This window comes from Pelophylax lessonae (genome assembly GCF_965119305.1).
Source record: "Pelophylax lessonae genome assembly, chromosome: 4".
Classification (NCBI taxonomy): domain Eukaryota; kingdom Metazoa; phylum Chordata; class Amphibia; order Anura; family Ranidae; genus Pelophylax; species Pelophylax lessonae.
In genome coordinates this window covers 451,884,122-451,906,280 of record NC_138771.1, presented here as the reverse complement: position 1 = coordinate 451,906,280, position 22,159 = coordinate 451,884,122, and the positions used below count along the sequence as shown (strand labels likewise).

Here is a 22,159-nt window from a genome sequence, read left to right as displayed (position 1 = left end):
CATTATCATTGGTCTTTTCAAAGCCTTACTGTATAAACACCACCATGTACATTTTTTTTTTTTTTACTGTTGTCTATTTTTACATTGTTTGGGCATTACTGAACATAATAGCACACCTTGGGGGTGGATAAGAGAAATCATAGGAGTCCCTGCAGCTTAATTATCACCCATTGCTGCCTTCTCTGCAGGCTTTTAATTTAAAGTGCACCTGTCATTTAAAATAATTAAAGCTACTCCCATGCAGGAGGTAGCAGAATACATGCATTTCTTGCTGCCCCATGGCACATAACATATGCATCCAGATGCCAGAAAGAGTTAATTTACTGCCGAAAGTAAGAAGCTAAAATATGTGATGGCATTATATGGCAGCTACAGTGATTTCTGTTTCTTAAACACCATGGAGCAGAAAATTCTGTTCTCTTGAACAATTAACTTAGCAGGAAAAAAAAATGTTGCTTGGAAACAATTTGATACCTGTCTATTGTAAAGTATCAATCATGGTTGCCATGGTAACAACATCCTGTCTTCCTGGGGACCGATGGGGAAGCTGTTGTTACCATAGCGATCCATCAGCTAGTACAGAACAGGGTCACTGTCCATGCATCTAATTTGGATAGATCTGAGATGCTGTTGCCACACCACTGTCCTTTGTGTGTTCAGTGCCTGTGATTGAGCTCCCCACTCACTTAACATCCTTCAGCATTTAGGATTTAAAAAAAAAAAAAAAAAAAAAAACTCGAGATCAGTGTAAAGAGGGGTGGAATGATGTTTGGGAAGTAGTTGCCCTGGCAACAGAGTTAGGGCGTTTCAGAGGGTGGTTGCTATGGAGATGTGGATGCTGACGACGGCTGATAAGGTTGGGAGGACAGATCGGCTTCATGCTTATCTGCAGGCTTGTCAGTCAGAGTCCCTGCCTTCCTCACCTTCACAATAGCAGCAGGGACCAGGCAGAACAAGCGTAAACCACTGGGAAAAGAAAATATATACATAGGTCTAGGTATAGTGCCAGGCAGCCTGCAAGCAACACAGCGGAGGAAGGGCAGGAGAAGCAAAACAGGCTGAGAGAGACTCAGTATTTAAAGCGGATAGTAGACTGAAAGGTGACCGTGGAGGAAATAATAAAAGCTAAAGCAACACTTGAGAGATAGCTACGTGTGAGAACATTTTTGTCTTCAACCTAGGGTAGGTGGAGCACGTGTCAAAGTGAGAAAAGCCTATCGACAAGAAACCAAGAAGAGGGCGAGAGAATAGAGAGGGGCTAGAGAGCCATTCAATCACAGGGGCATATATAAAAAAAATACGAGACTGCATCTTTTTGTATTTAGAAAGAGATTCTGCTATTGTACAACGTGAAGAGGGTGCACCTGTCCTGCCAGCTGCTTGTGACATCTCTATCCTGCTACTACTGAACATCTCTGGGGTTACTGCAGTGTGAACAAGGCATGGCTACCATCACCTGCACGCGTTTCAGTGAGGAGTACCAACTGTTCGAGGAACTGGGAAAGTAAGTTGCATATTTCATGAAAGCTCTACAGGTCGGAATAATAGGCAGTCATGTTTTAATAAGGTGGTATTATCACAACAGGTGACATTTTGCGAAATGGATGTTTTCTATTTCTGCTTTGTTGATGATTTTGGAAAAGTTTGGGCAATTAAATGGTAGCATTGAGCTTCTGTAGGTGGCAAGTGTACCTGAGGAGCCTTCTACTGGGTGGCATGTAGGGCTTAAAGATTCTATTATTGGCATGTTCATTTAGGGGCTGTGTGGTGGCATGTTGATTAGAAGCTTCTAGTAGTGGCATATGGTCTTCTTTTGGGTGACGTGCTGACAAGGAGCTTCTAGAAAGTGGCATTTGGAATTATGTTAGATGAAATGTTGACTAGGAGCTTCTAAAAAAATGGCATTTGGACTTGTTTTTGGGTGGCATGTTTACTAGGAGCTTCTAGCAGAGGCATAAGGGTTTGTGATAGGTTTCACGTTGACTAGGAGCTTCTATAAGAAATGGGAGCATTTGTTAGGTGGCATGATAGCAGGCAGCTTGTAGAAGTAGCAGCTGGGCTTGTGCTAGATGGCATGTTGACTAGGAGCTTCTGGAGGTGGCATCTTGGCTTTTGCTAGGTGGCATGTTGGCTAAGAATTTCTAGGAGTGACATCTGCACTTGTGCCAGGAGCCATGTTGAGTAGGTGCTCCTGTAGATGGAATGTGTGATAAGATATGTCTGTTTAGTGGCATGTGTGGCAATAAGCTTTCATAAGAAGCATGTATCACAGTTGATTATAAAAGGTGAAGGCGCCTGGTTTTAGTGTTTTGGCCCTTGATGTGATGCAAATACCTGCTGCCCTTTTTTATTTTAATGGTGGTATGCCAAAAAAATACAAGTGTTGGATAAGTGCTATTTAATAAGATGCATATATGGCAATGAGCTTCTATAAGTGATATGTGTGCTCAGCAGCTTTAGTGGCTTGTAGGTGGCATGTGTCTTTTTTACTTGTGCTTCTCTATTGTAAAACATGGCTTTGTTTTTCAGATAGGAGTCGTAAATATGCCTTAAACCTACTTGTCAAAATATGTGTTCCAACTGGGAAAGTATGCTAGCCCATGTAGTTCTATTGTTGTACACCAGTCATAGCTATGGTTGGTGCACAGTATAACCTTTCTAGGTACTGTTCAGCATTATTCTTAGTGATTTCAACTGCTAACTTGTCTTTGACAGCGCTCTCAACCCAAAAGCACATTTTCTTGTGCTGTGATATGTAAGACTTGTGCTGAAATGCAGAAGAGCATTTACAATACACACACACAGTGTTGGTCTAGTAATCAGTTCCCATCTGTGACAAGTTCCTCTTAGAAAACTGTCAGTGGCATTTGGCTTTTCAGCGTACAAGGAATTGGCTCACTTTACAAACATCAAGGACATCCTAAACCTCCCAACTGGCAGAGAGTCAAGAAACCTGTGCTATCTAACTGAAGACTGACAGCATTTCCTGATATATTATATGCATAAGCACCGTGTAACTCGGTTTATGGATATAGCCAACATAATCCCAAAAGGAATTCAGCTTATCTTTAGCCACAATATGCTAACTACACCTGGGAATGCATCTTAGATAAATATCATTTAAACACATGCATTTTAGATAAATGTCTGTTAAATAACCCACTAAATTGTATTGCTTTACAATAACTTGGTCGCTGCACACCACAAGTATAGGATCTTTTTATGCACTGTGAAAAATTCGGCAAGCCTATGATAAATGGCTTTCTGTATTTATTATCACTATGTTGGAAATACATCATACACAAAACTCAAGCCTGAAATAACAATTTAAGTCTGCGTTGCCTTTCCTTTTATTGGGGCTTTAAGTGTCAAAGTACAGCTTTACAGCATGTCGGTGGGTTCGTAGAATCGGTTAGGCAAAGAGCCCTAAAGATAAACGAAGTGCAGTTGCTCACAGCTACTTATAGGGATTTTACCTTTCATTAATTTAGAGCAATTAAAGAAAACTGATGGTTGTTAGGTAGTGGTTAGCCTATTAAATAATGACATAACTGTCAATGTGTTATTGATCCTGACCACTCATTAATTATTAAATGCCGCCACTGTCAGTCCACTTGAATATGGACTGCTAAATATAAAATTCCCAAAATTATGTCAAGCTAAACTCTAGTCAAACAGCTAAAAACATAGATAAAACACATATATTAAAGCTGCTTTATTTGCCAAAAGATTTGTATTTTTGTCTATCCAGACCTGAGATTTTCACAGCTCTTTCACATCACATAGCCCTGGAAGGGGAGGGAAACTAATCTTTCTATAGCGCATTTTCACTTTCACTTACAGGTCTTCTTTCTGCCCCACCCTGTGACTAGCCAGCAGGGAGGAACTTAGGTTTGTTAAGATCCTAGTCTGAACCCACCTGAGTTTTACTAGTGCCAGGGCGTCCCTTTGTATACATGCTGCGGGGCAGGGAATGCCTTGGCCACTTATGATTGGTGGTGTGCAGTAACAGCTTCCTGGCGGGATAGCTCAGGCAGGTTCAGATTGGGATCACAAACACCCCTGAGCTCATCCTTACTAACCAGTGAAAGCAGAAGCAGAACACTGATAAGAAAATCTTTCTGTCAATCTGTTCTAAGTTATCTTGCCAGGGCGTCCCCTTGTATACATGCTGCCGGGCAGAGAATTCCTTGGCCACTTATTATTGGTGGTGTGCTGTAACAGCTTCCTGGCAGGATGGGTCAAGCAGGTTCAGATTGGGATCACAAACAACCCTGAGCTCATCCTTACTAAACAGTGAAAGAAGAAGAAGAACACTGATAAGAAAATCTTTCTGGTCAATCTGCTCTGAGTTATCCTACCAGGGCGTCCCCTTGTATACATGTTGCGGGGCAGGGAATTCCTGGGACACTTATGATTGGTGGTGTGCAGTAACAGCTTCCTCGTGGGATAGCTCAGGCAGGTTCAGATTGGGATCATGAACACCCCTGAGCTCATCCTTACTAACCAGTGAAAGCAGAAGAAGAACACTGATAAGAAAATCTTTCTGTTAATCTGTTCTGAGTTATCCTGCTAGGGAGTTCCCTTGTATACATGTTGTGGGGCAGGGAATGCCTCGGCCACTTATGCTTGGTGGTGTGCAGTAACAGCTTCCTGGTGGGATAGCTCAGGCAGGTTCAGATTGGGATCACGAACACTGGAAAAGAGAAATGGACAGAGGGCGCACCAGCCTAGCGCATTATCTTTAAAACAATTTATTGTAATAGACATGTATACACATTATACTGACAAAACGATTATGAAACACGGGCAATAAGCAATGAGGGACCACCAGGGGTCTCCACTCGGCATGCTCAGCTGCCGCAGGCCGTGAAAGGATGTAGACCTCCAAAAAAACGTTTACGTGTTTCGGGGTGTTCCCCCTTCATCCGTTATCCTGCCAGTGCATCCCTTTGTATACGTGCTGCGGGGCAGGGAATTTCTTGGCCACTTATGATTGGTGGTGTGCAGTAACAGCTTCCTTGCAGGATAACTCAGGCAGGTTCAGATTGGGATCACAAACGCCCCTGAGCTCATCCTTACTAATCAGTGAAAGAAGAAGCAGAACACTGATAAGAAAATCTTTCTGGTCAATATGCTCTCTCCTCCTATCAACATGTTCCTTGGATGGCAGCACAACTGATTTACTGTTTCTCCCTTCTAAATCTTGACATCAAAGATAGTATGCAAAAAGCTTACACTACAGGTGAATTCATTTTCTTTATTGTAAAACCACAAGTCTTTACTTTTTACAACCAGGTAAATGGTAAATGTGCAACTGCTGGCATTCTGATGACTGGTTCCCTTTAGGCTAGTTTTGCATTGGGGGTCCCAAAATGTATGGTTTTATCTTAGAATTTGGGGACACATCTGAGCTGCAGATGCAAAGACTGCTCATACAGATTCTACCAGTTTCTTTTCTTCACTGCTCATTGCTAACTTATGAGTTTGATTGCCCAGTGGGTTGGCGGATTTGCTAAGCGCTAACATATTGCTCTACCTGCTTCTGGGACTATGTATGCATGCTGGAATGTATGGCATTGATTTAACCCACGGTACTGTGAACAGCTAATTAAGTCTTTTTTTTTCCTTTCCTTGTGCGGAAAAATCTGCCCCCTCCCTTTTGTGCTTTTTAAAGCAGCGCAAATCCTGTTGCTTTTAACAGGTTCAGTACAACGGAGGTCATCATTTCCATAGGATGTCTTTTATTGGCTCCAGCATGGCTATTTTTAATCCCCAGAGGCATTGGGACAATTGTTAATTTAAACATTGATGGTTAGGCCCCCCGAGAGAAGCAGATTTAAAAGCGTGCAGGAGGAAAAATGTATTTCATACACCCCCAGATAGAATGGATGTTCTGACAGCCTCTTCCCACCCACTGCAGTGTAATGACATCCAACACAGAAAGCCTTAATGGGAGACCCCACGCTGCTCTCAAACAACCCTTAGAGCTTTAGCAGAGGAGCAGAACGGTACTTTGCCACTTCTTCGTTGATGGGCTGCAGATTTTACAGCATCGACAAGTCACTCTAAATAATATGCCATGCTAAAAAGACCTTCGAAAGTTTTTGTGTCTTTTGTATGGGTTTATTTGCATTCAATTGGATCTCAAGGCTGCTCAGAAGGGTAGTGTGGTTTTCATTCGACTGGTGAAGGAAAGGGGAAAATTGACTCAGCACGGCTCCGCTACCTAAATGTAATACAAATACCAACTTGTTTATTAAACCTGTGTTGCCCTGGCCAAAAAAAAAAAAAAATATTAAAAAAAAAAAGAGAAAAAAAAACATTTTTAAGGTTGGAATTCTAGGCAGATCTGAGGCAGTTTATTTATTTTTTTGTATCCTGTAAAGGCTCTGCTTTGCGTAAGTTAGACAAAACAGGCAGAAATTCATCAATCAATTTACCATCAAGTCCACTATTTAATGCCCAAGTGGACCTCAATTTAATTTATTTCAAATTTTAATTAGCTAAATCAATTCAGGTGCATAACAAATAAATAAAGTGCTGGTTCACAGTATAGTGATGTCTGACATCGCATGTGATTTGCACGGCACTGATATGCAAATCACATGCGACGTCTGTGCGATGCAAATTCAGCCATACAGATTGTATGGCTGAATTCGCATCGCATTTGGACCAAAATTCGTGCAGGACCCTTTTTTTGGTCCGCACCAGAATCGGATCGCATGGGTGTTCACACCTATGAGATCAGATTCCTGTCCAAATTGACAGTTCGCACTGCGATATGTGAACTAATCTGGGGGTGTCATTAATTTTGTATTGACACTCCCAGCAGTTTGCATATGGCAGTGTGAACTGCCTGTGAGTCAGGTGCAATGCGGGAACCCGCAGTGGATTGGCAGGGTTCCTGCATCGCACCAGTGTGAACGGGCACAAAGTGTGCAGTCTTACAATAACTTTTTTCAGAAAGCGGCCACATCCTGAGTAGAAAAGCCTTTCCGCTGCTTGCAAGCTGCAAAGGAGGACCCTTGCTCTCGGGGTGGAAGCAGTGGTCTCTCTACAGAGATCCAAGATGCTAGGTCAGGTCTCTAGCTCTGCCCTGCTCATTTGACAACCCTAGAGCTGGCTGTACACTGGTCATAATTTGATCAGTCTAAAGGACTGGCCAAATTTAGGTCAGTGTGCAGCTGTCGCCACTCAAAAGGAGTTGATCATTTAATCGACTTCCTTCAAAGGACATGTTAAAAGTATTTAATCTATCAGCAGCTGCAGCCACTCAGGGTGCAGCTGTCAGAATATCCATTTCACTGACTGATTGAACAAAATTAACTGTATATGGCCAGCTTAACTCTGACTTCAGGGGGGGTGTATCAGACTTCTGCAGAGACAAAGAGACCACTGCTTTCACACAGAGAGAAAAGGTCCTTCTCTACAGCAAGCTTCCAGGGGACAGGTGTTTCTACTCAGGCTGTGGATGCTTTCTTTAGAAAGGTAACCATAGGACTTTTCACAACTTTTATTTTGATGTACCTGGCATTTATGGGGTCACAAATATGCAGTGCCTCTAGTGGCATGGCTGACTGGCCCTTCAGCCGCTATAGCCAGGGGGAAAGCATAGGGTGGTGGTGGTGGAGCTGCTTGATGGACTGTGCCCTTTTTAATGCCACCCTCCTCATACCTGTATATGTAAAATGTGGCCGCCCAGAGACAACATGTCTGGCAGCTACAGGCTTTAGAGAAATGTGGTCAGTAGCAAAGTTTGGACATGTAGCATTAGACATGAGAATCAGGGCTATGCCCTGGGTGCCCACCTGCCTGGGCTTAAGCCTATGCCGCAGAAACTCTCTGGAGGGGGGGGGGGGGTTGGACCTCCCCACACACCCCTTATCTATGTTCCACCTGTCCCCAATTCAGAGAGAACTTGTCTGTGTGGCCATCTAATGGCGCTTTTCCACTCCATGGAACCGAACGGTTCGGCTCGCTTTTGTGCTTTTCCACTGTTGGTACCGCATGGTATGGTGTAGGAACGGTTCGGTACGGTACGGCGGCGCTTTTCCACTGCATGGAACCAAACGGTACGGCTCTCAAAAACAGTACCACCTCGATTGTGGTTCCAAGAGGTACCATACCCGGTACCATATCCCACAATCCTTTGCATGCAGTCACTACTAGCCACTGATTGGTCAGAGATTCCCAACCACCCCGTTGTTATCCCACCCACTTAACTTTAGTACTACTTTAGTGGAAAAGCAAACCATACCATACCGTACCGAACCGTTCCAACACCGTACCATGCGGTACCAGCAGTGGAAAAGCAAACCGGGCCAAGCAGGGCCGAGTAGAGCCGAGCCGGTACTTGCAGTGGAAAAGTGCCATTAGGTAGTCAAAATCTTCTCTACCAGGCTTGTGTATCTAAAGAACAAAATTGTAATTATACTGCAGCATACTAGTCCATACTAGTACTTACAGGGGGGAAGGGGGGAGGGTTCCTCTATCCATCTTATTGACTGGACGAAAAAAATAAATATAACAAATGTATATGATCAGCTTAACTCTGACTTCATGGGGGGATGTATGAGACTTTGGCAGAGAGACCACTGCTTCCACACAGAGAGCAAGGGTTCTTCTCCACAGAAAGCAGCCACAGGCATCAGAGAAACGTGGTCAATAGCAGAGTAGGGACACGTTACACTAGACATGAGAAGCAGGACTGTTACCAGGGTGCCTTCCTGGCCCGACACGGATGCCACAGACACTCCGGGGGGGGGGGAGCGGGATGTATCAGAAAGACCACTGCTTCCACATTGAGAGGTGGGGGCGGGATGTATCAGAAAGACCACTGCTTCCACATTGAGGAGGGGGGGGGCGGGATGTATCAGAAAGACCACTGCTTCCACATTGAGAGGGGGGGCGGGATGTATCAGAAAGACCACTGCTTCCACATTGAGAGGGGGGGGCGGGATGTATCAGAAAGACCACTGCTTCCACATTGAGAGGGGGGGCGGGATGTATCAGAAAGACCACTGCTTCCACATTGAGAGGGGGGGGCGGGATGTATCAGAAAGACCACTGCTTCCACATTGAGAGGGGGGGCGGGATGTATCAGAAAGACCACTGCTTCCACATTGAGAGCAAGGGTCCTTCTCTACAGCAAGCTACCAGGGGACGGGTGTTTGTACTCAGGCTACGGATACTTTCTAAAGAGAAGTAACTATACTTTTCCCAACTTTTGTTTTGACGTACAGTACCTGGCATTTATGGGGTCACAAATATGCATATACGTATGCGTATACTTAGTGCAGGTGCCAGGAATATAACACCTAAATAGTGCAGAGGTCAGGTGTATGTAGTGTGAATAGTGCAGGGGTCAAGTGAAGGGGTCATAAGTGGGAAAATACACAGTGCAGGAGTCAGAAGTATACTGTATACAGCCCACCATCCTCGATTCTTTTCACCACCACCGTCTTATGCATAGTAAAGCAGTACCCCCTATTCACACACCTTGTATATTTACACATGTAACCCCTCCCCCCAACCCCCCACCTCCACCCCTTATCTATGATCCAGCCTGTCCTTGATTCAACGAGATCTTGTCTGTGTAGCCTCCTTAGTTTGTCAAAATCTTCTCTATCTTCGACCTGTACAGACCACCAAAGAAGAGACAGGAAAGAGGACTATAAAAAGCCCCCTCTCAACATTCCCTAAATGTAGCTACAAATGTCTAGAGATAGGCAGAAGAGAAGAAAAAACATAAAAACTTTATTTTAGTTTGTGAATGTTGGGACTTGGTGGTGCCCCCCACTAACCCTGTTTACGTAGGTACTGGCCCACAGTAAATATAGCCCTGGTTAGCAGATTAACCACTTGACGACCGCCAGCAGTACATATACTGCGGCAGGTCGGCTCTGTCCAGCGAAACAACATAAATGTACGTCGTTTCGCAGAGCTGCTTGTGGGGGTGCACGCTACAGGGGGAGCCAATCAGCGGGTCCGGCGCCCGCGATTGCCACCGAGCACTCGCGATCACTCCCCGTGGAGAGAGAACAGCGGTCTGCCGATGTAAACACGGCAGACCGCTGTTCTGTCAGTAATGAACACAGGGATCCTGTGTTCCTCTTATTTAGGAACACAGGTCTCTGTGTTCATGCAGCAAGCCCATCGCCCCCCCCCCCCCACAGTTTGAAATCACCCCCTAGGGAGACATTTAACCCTTTGATCGCTCCTGGTGTTAACCCCTTCCCTGCAAGTGTCATTAGTACAGTAACAGTGCATATTGTTAGCACTGATTACTGAAGTAATGTCACTGGTCCCCACAAAAGTGTCAAACATTTCAGTTAAGTGTCTGATCTGTCCCCCGCAATGTTGCAGTCCCGCTAAAAATCGCTGTCTGTCGCCATTGCTTGTAAAAAAAAATAAATACAAATTACGTAAATCTTTCCCCTAGTTTGTAGACTAGCCTGGTCATTAATGGGGAAAACCTTTTGGTGCAGAAGTGGTTAAATTACCAACTAATATTGTGATATCTACCAGGGATTCCCGCACCCGGGGATCCCAGCTCAACATAGTTGCCATGGCAACAATGGAGGTTTGCTTTAATCTCTGGAGTTCCTATTTATATTGCATTACTAAGGATGGAACAGATGGAATAGGAGTGTCTTGCTTGGCTGTTCAATGGCTATGGCAGGTAAAAAGGCAGTCATGGTTAATATAGTTTTAACCAGATCCAAGATCATCTGCTACCCATAAAATTGCCTGAATCTATTTCTTTCTGTTAGTCTTATTGCTAGTTCACTCATTTTTATTGACTGGTAGATAGGCACTTCTAGCATTCTGACTGCCCATTGATACATCAGTAAGGAAGAATGCGCTTCTGGAAGAATGGTCAAACATTCCCATAGACACACTCCTAAACCTTGTGGACAGCCTTCCTAGAAGAGTTGAAGCTGTTATAGCTGCGAAGGGTGGGCCAACTCAATATTGAACCCTAGGGACTAAGACTGGGATGCCATTAAAGTTCATGTGTGTGTAAAAGTAGGTGTCCCAACACTTTTGGTAATATAATGTATGTTCACACAGTCAGTTTTCAGGTTGTGTACCCTATAAAAACCCTTCCTGCTTTAGCTTATTGGGGGGCCAAGCCAATGATGAATGACCCTTCACTGAGACACCATTGGCTGGGAACTTAAGTATATAGACCTCAAACAAAGAACCAAAGGAAGAAGTGCGGCCATAAATCGTGCCCTCTATTAGATGGTGCAATGCATTACTTAGGTGAGGTTTTTGCCATGCAGGCTACCCAAAGGGGTGAAAAATGAACACTTTTAATGCCAGAATTACCTGTTGGATCTCTGCATTGCTTGTCCCCCTTTCCTCTTTTCATTTTATAAGGAAGTAATGTAAGCTACCTACTCCTGTCAGGAGAATTAAATATTATGTGCAAGGAATTGCCACATTGTTTAAGACCATACATACTGTATGTCTTCTTGTCTATCTTTCACTGCCCATCTATGGCAAGCTAAGCTCAATTCATTTTCAGCAGACTGGTTGAAACAGCAAATGGCATAGTCTAGTAATCTCTAGTAATGCATCTTCAATCACTTCTTGTTGTTATGTCATTGCTTTACCGTATTTTTAAAACCTGAAATATGAATGGTTGCTATGGGTTACAATGCATTATTAATCTCTTATAAAACAAAAGTTCTTAAAAAAGTGAACATATTGTTCATGTTCAGCAAACAGTCAAAGAAGTTATAAAGTGAGAGATTCAGGGTAAAAATTAGATAGCAGTAAAGTACCAGTAAACCCTAAAGGGCCATACACACTATAAGATTTTCTGAAGACTTTTTCCTTCAGATTTACCTTTTCTATGTAGCGCAAGGGCCTGCCAGATTGCATACAAATTGAAAGTGTTTAGGTTTGACCTCATATTATATGGTTTTGGTAAGTCTAAAGGAAAAAGTCTTCAGAAAATCTCATAATGTGTATGGCCCATTACTCTTGCTCTGTAGCCTAGCTACTAAAAAAAGGTACTTCGTACTTACCTTTCAGCTACTCCATACTCCTTTTGATAGCCTATATCTGACCAGTGGCAGCCCGCCCATTAGGGGTGCCCCCCCCTCCCATCCATGCGTCCTGGTCCTGCCCCCTAATCTACATGCAGTGCGCCGGATTCATGGATTCCAATTAGGGTTTTTTTTTTAAGCACGTGATTAGAGCCAGAGGCTCTAATAGGCTTCAAAAAAGGGTGGGGTCAGGGCTCAGAGCACTGCGCCCTGAGCCCACCCAGTTGTGTGACAATAGCGAATGAATATTAGCTATTGCTACACTGATTCTCCTCCCGGCCAATCAGGAAGTAGGTCCTGAGACCTGTTTCCCAATTGGCCAAAGGAGAAGGCATCCTATTGGCAGAGGAGGAGACGGCCACCAAGAGAGGACATCGAGTAGACTGAGGGGGAAGCCGTCGCCGCCCAGAGGAACAAGATAAGTGAACTGGCGCCCGGGGTATGTGGTGTGGACTGTACTCTGGAGTGACGGGGGGGGGGGGGGGTCTGTGGCCAGGTCCATCTGCCGCCCCCCGACCAATGGAGCACCAGCCGTCACTGTATCTGACCATTGTCAGAGGTCACATTAGTCTCTTCCAAGGATTAAGGCACACTCAGTCAATAAGCAGGGCATACTGTATGCTGGCCACCGGTTTGGTTCCAATCAATCAGCTGACAGGTAAGTCAGGTAATAGATTTTGCCAGCCATTCAGACTGTAGGGCAGGGTATATATATATATATCCCTTTCCTAACTGTAAAGCCTCTAAATTTAGAGCTGTAGCACTGCAGAAACCTGCATTTTTTACATTTTTCTGGTGAACATACGATCCCCTAATTCTAAGACACTCCGGTTCCGGTTCATATATATATGCGATGCAGGAACCATGCAAATCCACTGCAGGTTTCCGCATTGCATTCAACTTGCGAATCGCTGGGGGTGTCAATACAAAGTTAATGACACCCCCAGAACAGTTCGCATATCGCAGTGTGAACTGTCAGTTCGGACATGAATTGGATTACCTAGGTGTGAACACCCATGCGATGCGATTCTGGTGCGGTCCCAAAAAAGGGTCCTGTGGGATTTTGGCCTGAATACAATGCAAATTTAGCAATACAATCTGTGTCCTGGTTCACATATGTGCGATGACAGACATTGCATGTGAACACCCATGCGATGTCTGTGCGGTGCAAATTCAGCCACACAGATTGTATGGCTGAATTTGCTTTGCATTCGGACCAAAGTCGCACAGGACCCTTTTTGGGGTCCACACCAGAATTGGATCGCATGGGTGTTCACACCTATGCGATCCATTTCATGTCTGAACTGACAGTTTGCACTGCAATATGCAAACTGATCTGGGGGTGTTGTTACCTTTGTATTGACACCCCCAGCAATTTGCATATGTGTGAACTGGCTGCGAGTTGAATGCGATGCGGGAACCCGTAGTGTATTTGCATCACATATATGTGAACCTGCACTAAATGGCTGACTTCACATCGCACAGACATCTCATGTGATTTGCAGAGCAGTGCGCTCCGAATCACATTCAATGTCAGTCATCGCACCTATGTGAACCGGGACTCAAATGTGAAAATTATATTGGCTTTCTTTGGGTAAGTCAAAATCTTGCCCACTTCTCCAGTCGCTCCCTATAGGAAATTGAGGCTACCCATTACTTCAAATTACCAATATAATTTGAAGGAGGCGGGAGGGCCCAAGCCCTGCATATTAGAAGACTTCAAGTATCATGGGACCTTTGAGAATGGGAACATCAAGACCTCGTGAAAATAATAAAAGATCCGTGCATACATCTAAAGGGTTCCTTCATTGTTCTGCAAATCTCACATGCAGTACAAACCTAATTCCAGATAAAATATAAATTGACCCCTGCAATGGGGTTCACCTTGCACTGCAAGAGTAAAATGCCTATTTTTGTCTATGGGGAGCAAAAAAGGCAGTTATTCCTATCTTAATCCTAACCTTGACTTTAAGGGACCAGCAGTCATGCATTGTAAGTGAGGATAAGAAAAGCCGCCCACAACCTGTAGCGTCAGCATCAGAGAAGAAGAGGGCACTGGGCTGACGGGGGTGCTAGGGGTACGGTAAGTAAAACTGCTTTTTCTTTTCTCATAAACAATTATTTAAAGTCGATGATATTCCACCCACTATGCAAATGCACACTTTAATCTAACTGGAGTTTAGGTATTAAGGCTTTGCAATTAGGGACAGGTTGCTTTAATGGATGTCGGACAACAGAGGAATGGGTGAATACATTTAAAAGCAGCCTGGACCTAAAATGGGTGTAGGATTTTACTTCTTGTTATGTCCCAATTAGGGAAATTTCTCTGACTTTATGTACTGGTGACAGGTGTAAAAAAGACAAGAAGTGCAGTAAAGTTTGCCCACTGGGAATTGGAACAGCAATAAAACCTTGACAAAGATTGTTTCCTATTTCTAAACCTTACAAAATTGGGTGTAGCTCCTTTTTTTATCTACACTGGCTATTGAATCTATTCTTATTTGTTTTGTCAATTGAACACACCTTCCTGTTCAATGAGTTTTATGTGCTAAAATAAACTTTACAAGCAAATTTGCACTTGCACAAGACAACCAATTAGCTGTCATCTTGCACTTACTAATCCTCAAATAACCTTAAAGAGGAGTTGTACTGTGGAGCTGTGCCCAGAGGCCAGGAGATAATATATAGCCAGTCACCAGTATTGGCTGTATGCTTCTTGCAGATGATCCTTTTCCTATTATTTACTTATCATGCCTTGTTCTATATTGTGTCTTTGTGGGAAGGCTGCCATCTTGGTAAAGAAGCTGGGGTTTGCTTCCTGGTGGAAAGAAAAGGTTCATAAAGCTCAGATCTGCAGAAGAAGCAGAAGCAAGGAAATAATTGTACTGCAGGTCTTCCTCAGGTACAGCTTCCTCTCCAGCAAGTAAATCAGTGAGCAACATGTAGGTGGTGTGCAGCGTGGCAGGGTGGTAATAAATCACACAGTCAGGTGCAATAGAGAGTTTGTATTGAAGTAATGCAGTAACAGCTGGGAAAAAAAAACCTGGAGGGAAGACCATCCAACCAGGAGCACTCAAGGTTTCCAGCAATGTGAAAGGAGTGATACTCAGCTGTAAAGAGGGTCGAATTCAGCCTAGTCGTCTCATGCCCAATCAGAAAGATGTCCAAAGGAGTTACAGACCCTACGCTTTCCCTCATCAGGAACCTTTCCGTACCTCTAGAACTGTTCCTAACAGGCAGGGTACCTTTCCCTACACTGCCCACTCAGCAAATGTGCACCAAAATTGGAAGCCAGGGCCTAAAATAGGCTCTGCCTGACCCAAGATGGTCGCCATAGTGACAAGGGGTAGCAGACTTCCCCGCTGACCCAGGAAACCATATAGGAATCCTATTCCTCTTGACTTCCTCTACAACAAGGGTCTTCAAACTATGGCTCTCCAGCTGTTCAGGAACCACAATTCCCATCATGCCTAGTCATGTCTGCGAATGTCAGTTTTACAATGCCTCATGGGATGTGTAGTTCAGATGGAGGGCCGTAGTTTGGGGATCCCTGCTCTACAACAACAGTGCCACTGCAGAAGAGCACCACCTGCAGTGAAGAAAGTATACTGCACCTGCCTAAAAATACAGTAGTGACCAAATCTCACTCCAGTTTTCATTAGTCAGAGGAAGCAAACCCTTAGATGATCTCATACTGCAAATATACAGAAATGAGGTTCAAAGAATAAAGTGCGTAGCCACAGAAAGTGCAGTGCCATTTATCCAGAAGAATTCAAGACAAAAGATATATCTTTCAGGGTACCATTTAGGCACAATTCACATTTCTAGATGTTATCTATACCATAGCAAATATTCACTTTTCAATTTTAGATTCACATTAACTAATATCAAACACTATATACACCAGTCTCTATTGCTGATATGCTGTGTAAAACAGTTGTGACCCTAAAGTTTGTGGTCCTAGGGGACAGCAAAAAAAAAAAAAGAAAAGAAAATTATAACAGTCGATGTTTGGTAGCTATGATCTATAACAAATTTGCATCTAAATGGTATGCTAGCACACTCTTCTGCTCATTTTCAGATTCTTTGCAATAGCATCTTATCAGCCACAGATCAACACAAGCAGCAACAACTTGTCAAATAGATGCAAACTCAGCAGGTATAAATATACAGTGTGTGTGGGCTGTGCACTGTAAGACATTAAATCTTTCAAATACTGTCCAGCCTAACGATAACAGATATCAAGATCTAGATTTCTGAATAGCCAGATGTCCTTGTTATTGCTCTAACATGATATTTTGTAAATGTTTATATTTTCTCATATTTAGATAGGAAGTAATAATTTATTGATAGCATTAGGACCACTTGAGGATTGTGGGTACTTTAAGATGCCCTACCTTTACTTTAACAGTTTTCAACAAAGCACTGACAGAGCGCCATTGAGGTAAAAACTTCAGGTACAGTTTATGTAGAATAGACACATCCCCTTCCATCATGTATAGTAACTAAGTAGAACTACTTCACTACTGTACTTAAAGCGGAGTTCCGGGCACAGAAATGTTTTTTTGCTGAACATACCCCCGGGACAGTCAGGGCTAGCACATTCCACAATGGCTAGCCTCTGATCTGTCCCGGTTCGCACTTACCTTTTAGAAGAAATACTTACTTAGAAAATTTCTTCCACAGCGTTTCCATCTCTGTTGTGGGCAGCTGAAGCCGGCGCTGTCCTCTTCTCTGTCTTCTTCCGCGTCTTCGTGTCCCAGAATGCACTGCACCGGCCCCTCTCGTCACTTCCGGTGCGGCCCCGCATTCCTAAACAGCTTCTGGGCATGCCCAGAAGCTGTTTAGCAGGGGAATGCGGCGTCGCCCGGAAATGACGAGCGGGGCCGGTGCCGTCGCATTGATTCCTGGGAGCTATGACGTTTAGCTCCCAGGAATCATCGCGAGGCAGGAAGTGACGGGGTGAGCCGCGGCTCCGAGGGAGGAAGCAGTCAGAGGTGAGTATTTACGATCTTCAATAAAAAGGTGAGTAAACAAAAAAAATAAAAATAACTATCCAATTCCTTTTCAGGTGAGCTCTACCTAGCGGAGGGGCACAAAAAAAAAAAAAAATCGTTTTTGTGCCCGGAACTCCGCTTTAAGTACCGAAAGGCGGTATCTGTACTTTCCTAGAGTATAATTTTTTTCTCCTACTTCCACTTTTACTTCACTACATTTTTTCAATACTTCTACTCCGATATTTTTTTTTGTGCTGCATAGTTACTCGTTACATTTATAAAAATTACCACTGCCAGAACAGTAGATGGCAGGTTTCATGAAGCTCAAAAAAATGTGTATAATGTCATGTGTAAATCAGCGCATACGAAAATAAATGATACTGTATGTATAAATAAAATGGTCTACATATCTGCTGTTAAGGGGAAAAAGAACCTCCCCCAACCAAGGAGAGTCACAAGCGTACATAGACCTTTTTTCTGGTAAGAGGCTGATTTTGCTTTTTTCACTGGAAGTTGAGAGCACAGGTTTTGCAGTTTTGTTTCACTGGAAGAGTCTATTTGGATATTATTTTGCACTCACCTTCATCCGCCGGGTAAGGGGGAAATCCACAAGGTGGTGGGAGTCTGCACCTATTATTTGGAATAGCACCTGTTTGATTCCTGCACCTTTGAAAATATATTCATCTTGTTTTGTCACATATATATGGTATTATGGCATTATGGCATTATATATGGACTTTTTTTTTACTTTGATTTTATACACTCTTCCTTTATTTCATTATTGGAATATATTGTTGTATATCACATTGGTTTATATATGATTTTGCGCACCAATAAGCTGTGGCGAAAAAAAAAAAAAAAACATGCAGGGAAGAGAAGGAGGGATGCTTTAAAGGGGGAAGGGAGGGACATACTTTATCTGTTTTTGTTTACAAAAAGTTACAGCCAAAGGAATTGTGATTGTCCTTTAGGTTAATCATTTGAAATAATAAAAAACAATATGATGTTCAAGCTTTTGACTTCTTTCTTTAATAACTACATAACACAGTACTTGTACTTTTACTTTCAGTACTTGAGTAGCATTTTTTTTTAAAAACTACTGGTACTTTTACTTTCAGTACTTGAGTAGCAAAATTAAAAAAAAAAATACTTGCAATACTTAAGTACAAAAAATGTTGAATACTTTAGTACTTCTACTCAAGTCACTTTTTGATAGAGCACTTCCACTTCTACTTAAGTCACTTTTTGATCAAGCACTTGTACTTTTACTCAAGTATGGGTTTCAAGTACTTTATACAAATGTGCCTTCCATATCTCACACTGCAGTCCTTGTTGCCAAGATACCTGTACGGAGGGGGTCATCTACGCCCATGCACACTGGGGGTAACTTTTGGGGGAGCGAGATCATCAATGCCCATGACCAGGCAGAAACTGTGGTCATGTGAACAAACATTAAGGCAGTTCCCCAACTTAAAGTTGAGCCTTCACTGTATAGAGTAATAAAGTGCAGAGTTCTTCTAAAAAGCAACTTGTCCCATGTCACTACACACTGTAACTAATAAATGTTGCATTACAAAGAACATGCTGAGCCTGCACCCACTCCACCAGTTCAGCGTACCTCTGTTACCTCACTCCCAGTAACAGAATGGGGTCACGCCAAACACATAGCGCAGACCTCACGTGTGCGGTCACTTAACTCCTTCCCGTACCTTATGACCAGTTCATAGATCGCCATGACGTAGGTTCGGATCCGGTTGCTACTGGAAACCGACTGCTCGGGAGGGAGCCAGATTACCGACCCCTTCACTACTGGAGGGTCTGTCACCTCATCAGGTACCATGCTTAACGACTGGTTTCTTGTAGCTAATTCCTTCACTTGGTAACCCATAGCAATTACTCTCCTCTTCTTGTCTTGCCGAGTTAACCTATTGTAGCAGTGTTACTTCATACCCCTCTGTGCCTTACAGACCAAAGTACTTTTGATACACCAGTACCCACCTGCACCCCTTTGAATAACTTCCGACCAGGTTCATAACAATTAATACAATTTTACTGAACATGGTGAAGCATGTAGTTCAATATGAACAATTGTGCTCTCTGCTACAAATTTAAGCAAATTTGATCAAGGAATTAAAAACACTCACATAAATATGCGAAAAACAAACATGTGTACAGCTCATCACACTGATACTAAGGTGAATGTTGGGTTACATAGTTACATAGTAGTTGAGGTTGAATAAAAACATCAGTCCATCCAGTTCAACCTGTACAGGTGTGTGTGTGTCAGTGGCCTGCTCCTTTACCATAACCCTGAATGTTGTGATCTGTGAGATGCACGTCCAAAAGACTTTTAAAAGCAGCCATACTCCCCGCAGCTACCACCAATTGTGGAAGAGAGTTCCACATTCTCACCACCCTTACAGTGAAGAACCCCTTATGCAGCTTAAGGTTAAACCGCCTCTCCTCTAATCTCATGTGTGGCCACATGTCTTCTTGCACTCCTTGGGACTAAATAGTTTACTACCTATGCGCGCTATTCTTTTTTAATATACATGTCTTTTGGTTCATAGCTGCTGCAGCTTTGGAAATACATGGGTATGCTCCCCCAAATTTTTTGCCTGTTTACTATGCTAGGATCGCCATTGAGGTATTTGTAAATCGCTATCATGTCCCCTCTCAGGCATCTCCAAGGAGAATAAATTAAGTGCTTGTAATCGCTCCTCATAATTAAGGTCCTCCAATCCCCTAATTAGTTTAGTTGCCCTTCTTTGGACTCTTTCCAGTTCCAGCACATCCTTTATGAGGATTGGCGACCAGAACTGGACAGAATACTCCAGGTGTGGCGGAACCAGAGTGGCAGGATTATAGCTTTATCTCTGGAGTATATTCCTTTCCTTATGCATGCTAATATTCTGCTGGCTTTGACAGCTGCAGCTTGACATTGCATGCTATTACTTAGTCTATCTTCCCCTAGAACCCCCAAATTCTTCTCCATTCTGGGTTCCTCCCCTAGAGCATAATTTGCGTTTATGTTTTTTGCCCTCAAGTGTAATACCTTACACTTCTCTACATTAAATCTCGTTGCCACATAGTTGCCCACTCTGCTAATTTGTTCAGGTCATTTTGTAAGATTTCTATATCTTGCTGAAGAAGCCCATGAGGAGGGCGTAACGTGCATGGGTGGGAGGAGCCGTTACCCGTGATGTCATTATTAACCTTAGTATCAGTGTGCTGAGCTGTACAAATGCTTGTTTTTCACATACTTATGTGAGGGTTTTTAATCCCTTGTTCAAATATTTAAGAAATTTGTAGCAGAGAGCATTATGAGTTCTCCATTTATATTTTTTGGTATGTTATATGTTTGATTAAGAAGTGGAGTAGCAGGACTCAGGGACACCAAGTGTAAAGTATTCTAGTACCATCCTAGGAGTAGTCCATTGAGGCCTTTGTGACTCTGTGGTGGAGCCATACCTTGGAGGTGAGCAGGCATTTTATCCAGAGGTGGTGGGCACCAAACACATTAGATGTTTTTTAGGATTGTTGCTTTGAAAATCTCACTACAGTGGAATCCTGATTTTGGGACTGTTACACCGTTGATACCAAATGTGTTATTTTAACTATGGGACTTTGTTTATGTCTTATGCTATATTTGTGATTGCGCTGCACTAATCTTGCATCTATATATTTTTGAGGTGGAGTGTCAGCAGCAGATTTTTGCTTTTTTTATTTAGTAAAGGATAATATTGTTAATTAATTGTACATAGATTTGTTTGTGCTGATTTTATTTCACATATGCAGTATGCAAGGCACAGCAGTCCTCCTACTCCTAGCTAGAGATTACATTTTCATGCTTGTCTGTGTCTTCTTCCCATGCAGCAGCTCTCTCTGTGTAGAGCCCTTCCCCCTTTTATTTAGAGCACTAGGAAAGGGGCAGAGCTCAAAAACACCTGGAACTGCAGAGACAGGTTTAACCCCTCCCAAGACTGGGCAGCCTGTCTCACCTACTAAGGCAGACGTATTATAACCTGCCTAACTCTGTCTTAGCATCATCACAGAGGCAAGGGGTGTGCTTATGTTATGCTAGTAAGTACTGACCATCAGAAAGTCGATACTTGCATAAGAACATTGGAAGGCTATGGGGGAGTAAACCATCATAGTAAAAGTATGACCTGGCACCTTTAGTTGCTAGCTTTCCCCCAGCTTTAGTGCTTATTGTTTTATTATAGCATGGATGTAAAATGTACTCACAATTTAGCTGGTCTGTACCATGCATATGCAAAAAAAGCTACAGAAGGAGTCATACTGTCATTGAAAAACTTGCTTGTCTAGCCAAAATTTAGCTAGGCCCTAAGATGGGTGCCTCTGTCTAGCTTTTAAAATTACCCTATCACCCTGCTTAAAAAAATAAAGTTAGAAGCTTCATACTTACCTGTCCAATGGGTGAAGAGTCAGATATCCTTTCCTTTCCAGAGATATTGGCATCATTGCCATCCAGCACTTCAGGTATATAGGATAGCGTGTTTCCTCCTGCTCACTGTGCTTCTTTTGGCGCAGTGGTACCAATACCTCTGCAAGGAAACAGATAGGCAATAGCTTATTTTTTACAGGCTGTCCAGCTTTTACCTTCTCCAGCAAGGCGACAGGGTTTCTTTAAATTAGATAAAAGGGGCTGCGGTTGCTGGCCTCCTGAAAAAAAGTTGGTTGCCTGGTTGGATCTAACCTTAGTTCTTTGAGTCACAAACCTGGAATAAGCAGTATCAGAAAAGTGCCATAATTCCTTATCTCTAAACATGTTGCAGGTCAAACACACAAATATGTATATGTATACACTAAATATAATTTTTAGCATGTTTTAGACATGCTGGTAGGTTTTTTAACATCTGTCCAAATTAGTGTGTGTATGCATGAATACATTGGAAAGTTTCTGAGCTGGAGATCCTGCCAGTAACATGACTTCCTGTTGAAGGCTGACAATGCTAAGCCACTGCCTTAAGATTAGCATTAGTGTTATTAGCCTTCTGTGTTTAGTCCTGCAACAGGAAATACTATTACTAGCAGGATCTCCAGGTAAGAAACTTAGCAACAAATTAAAAAAAAAAA

The 22,159-nt window shown here is 43.0% G+C and overlaps 1 protein-coding gene across 3 annotated transcripts in view; it reads left to right on the top strand.

The window, feature by feature from the left end:
• Positions 1 to 840: 840 nt before the first annotated feature.
• The window catches only part of CAMK2A (calcium/calmodulin dependent protein kinase II alpha), a 382,548-nt gene continuing 361,229 nt past the window's right edge, over positions 841 to 22,159 (top strand). For 2 of the 3 annotated variants that reach the window (XM_082256096.1, XM_082256094.1), the window contains exon 1: positions 863 to 1,504. In XM_082256096.1, the coding sequence (XP_082112222.1) occupies positions 1,443 to 1,504 (62 nt within the window). In that variant the 5' untranslated portion in view covers positions 863 to 1,442. Of the gene's footprint in view, positions 1,505 to 22,159 lie in introns of all 3 variants that reach the window. The other variant, XM_082256095.1, reaches the window with a different exon arrangement.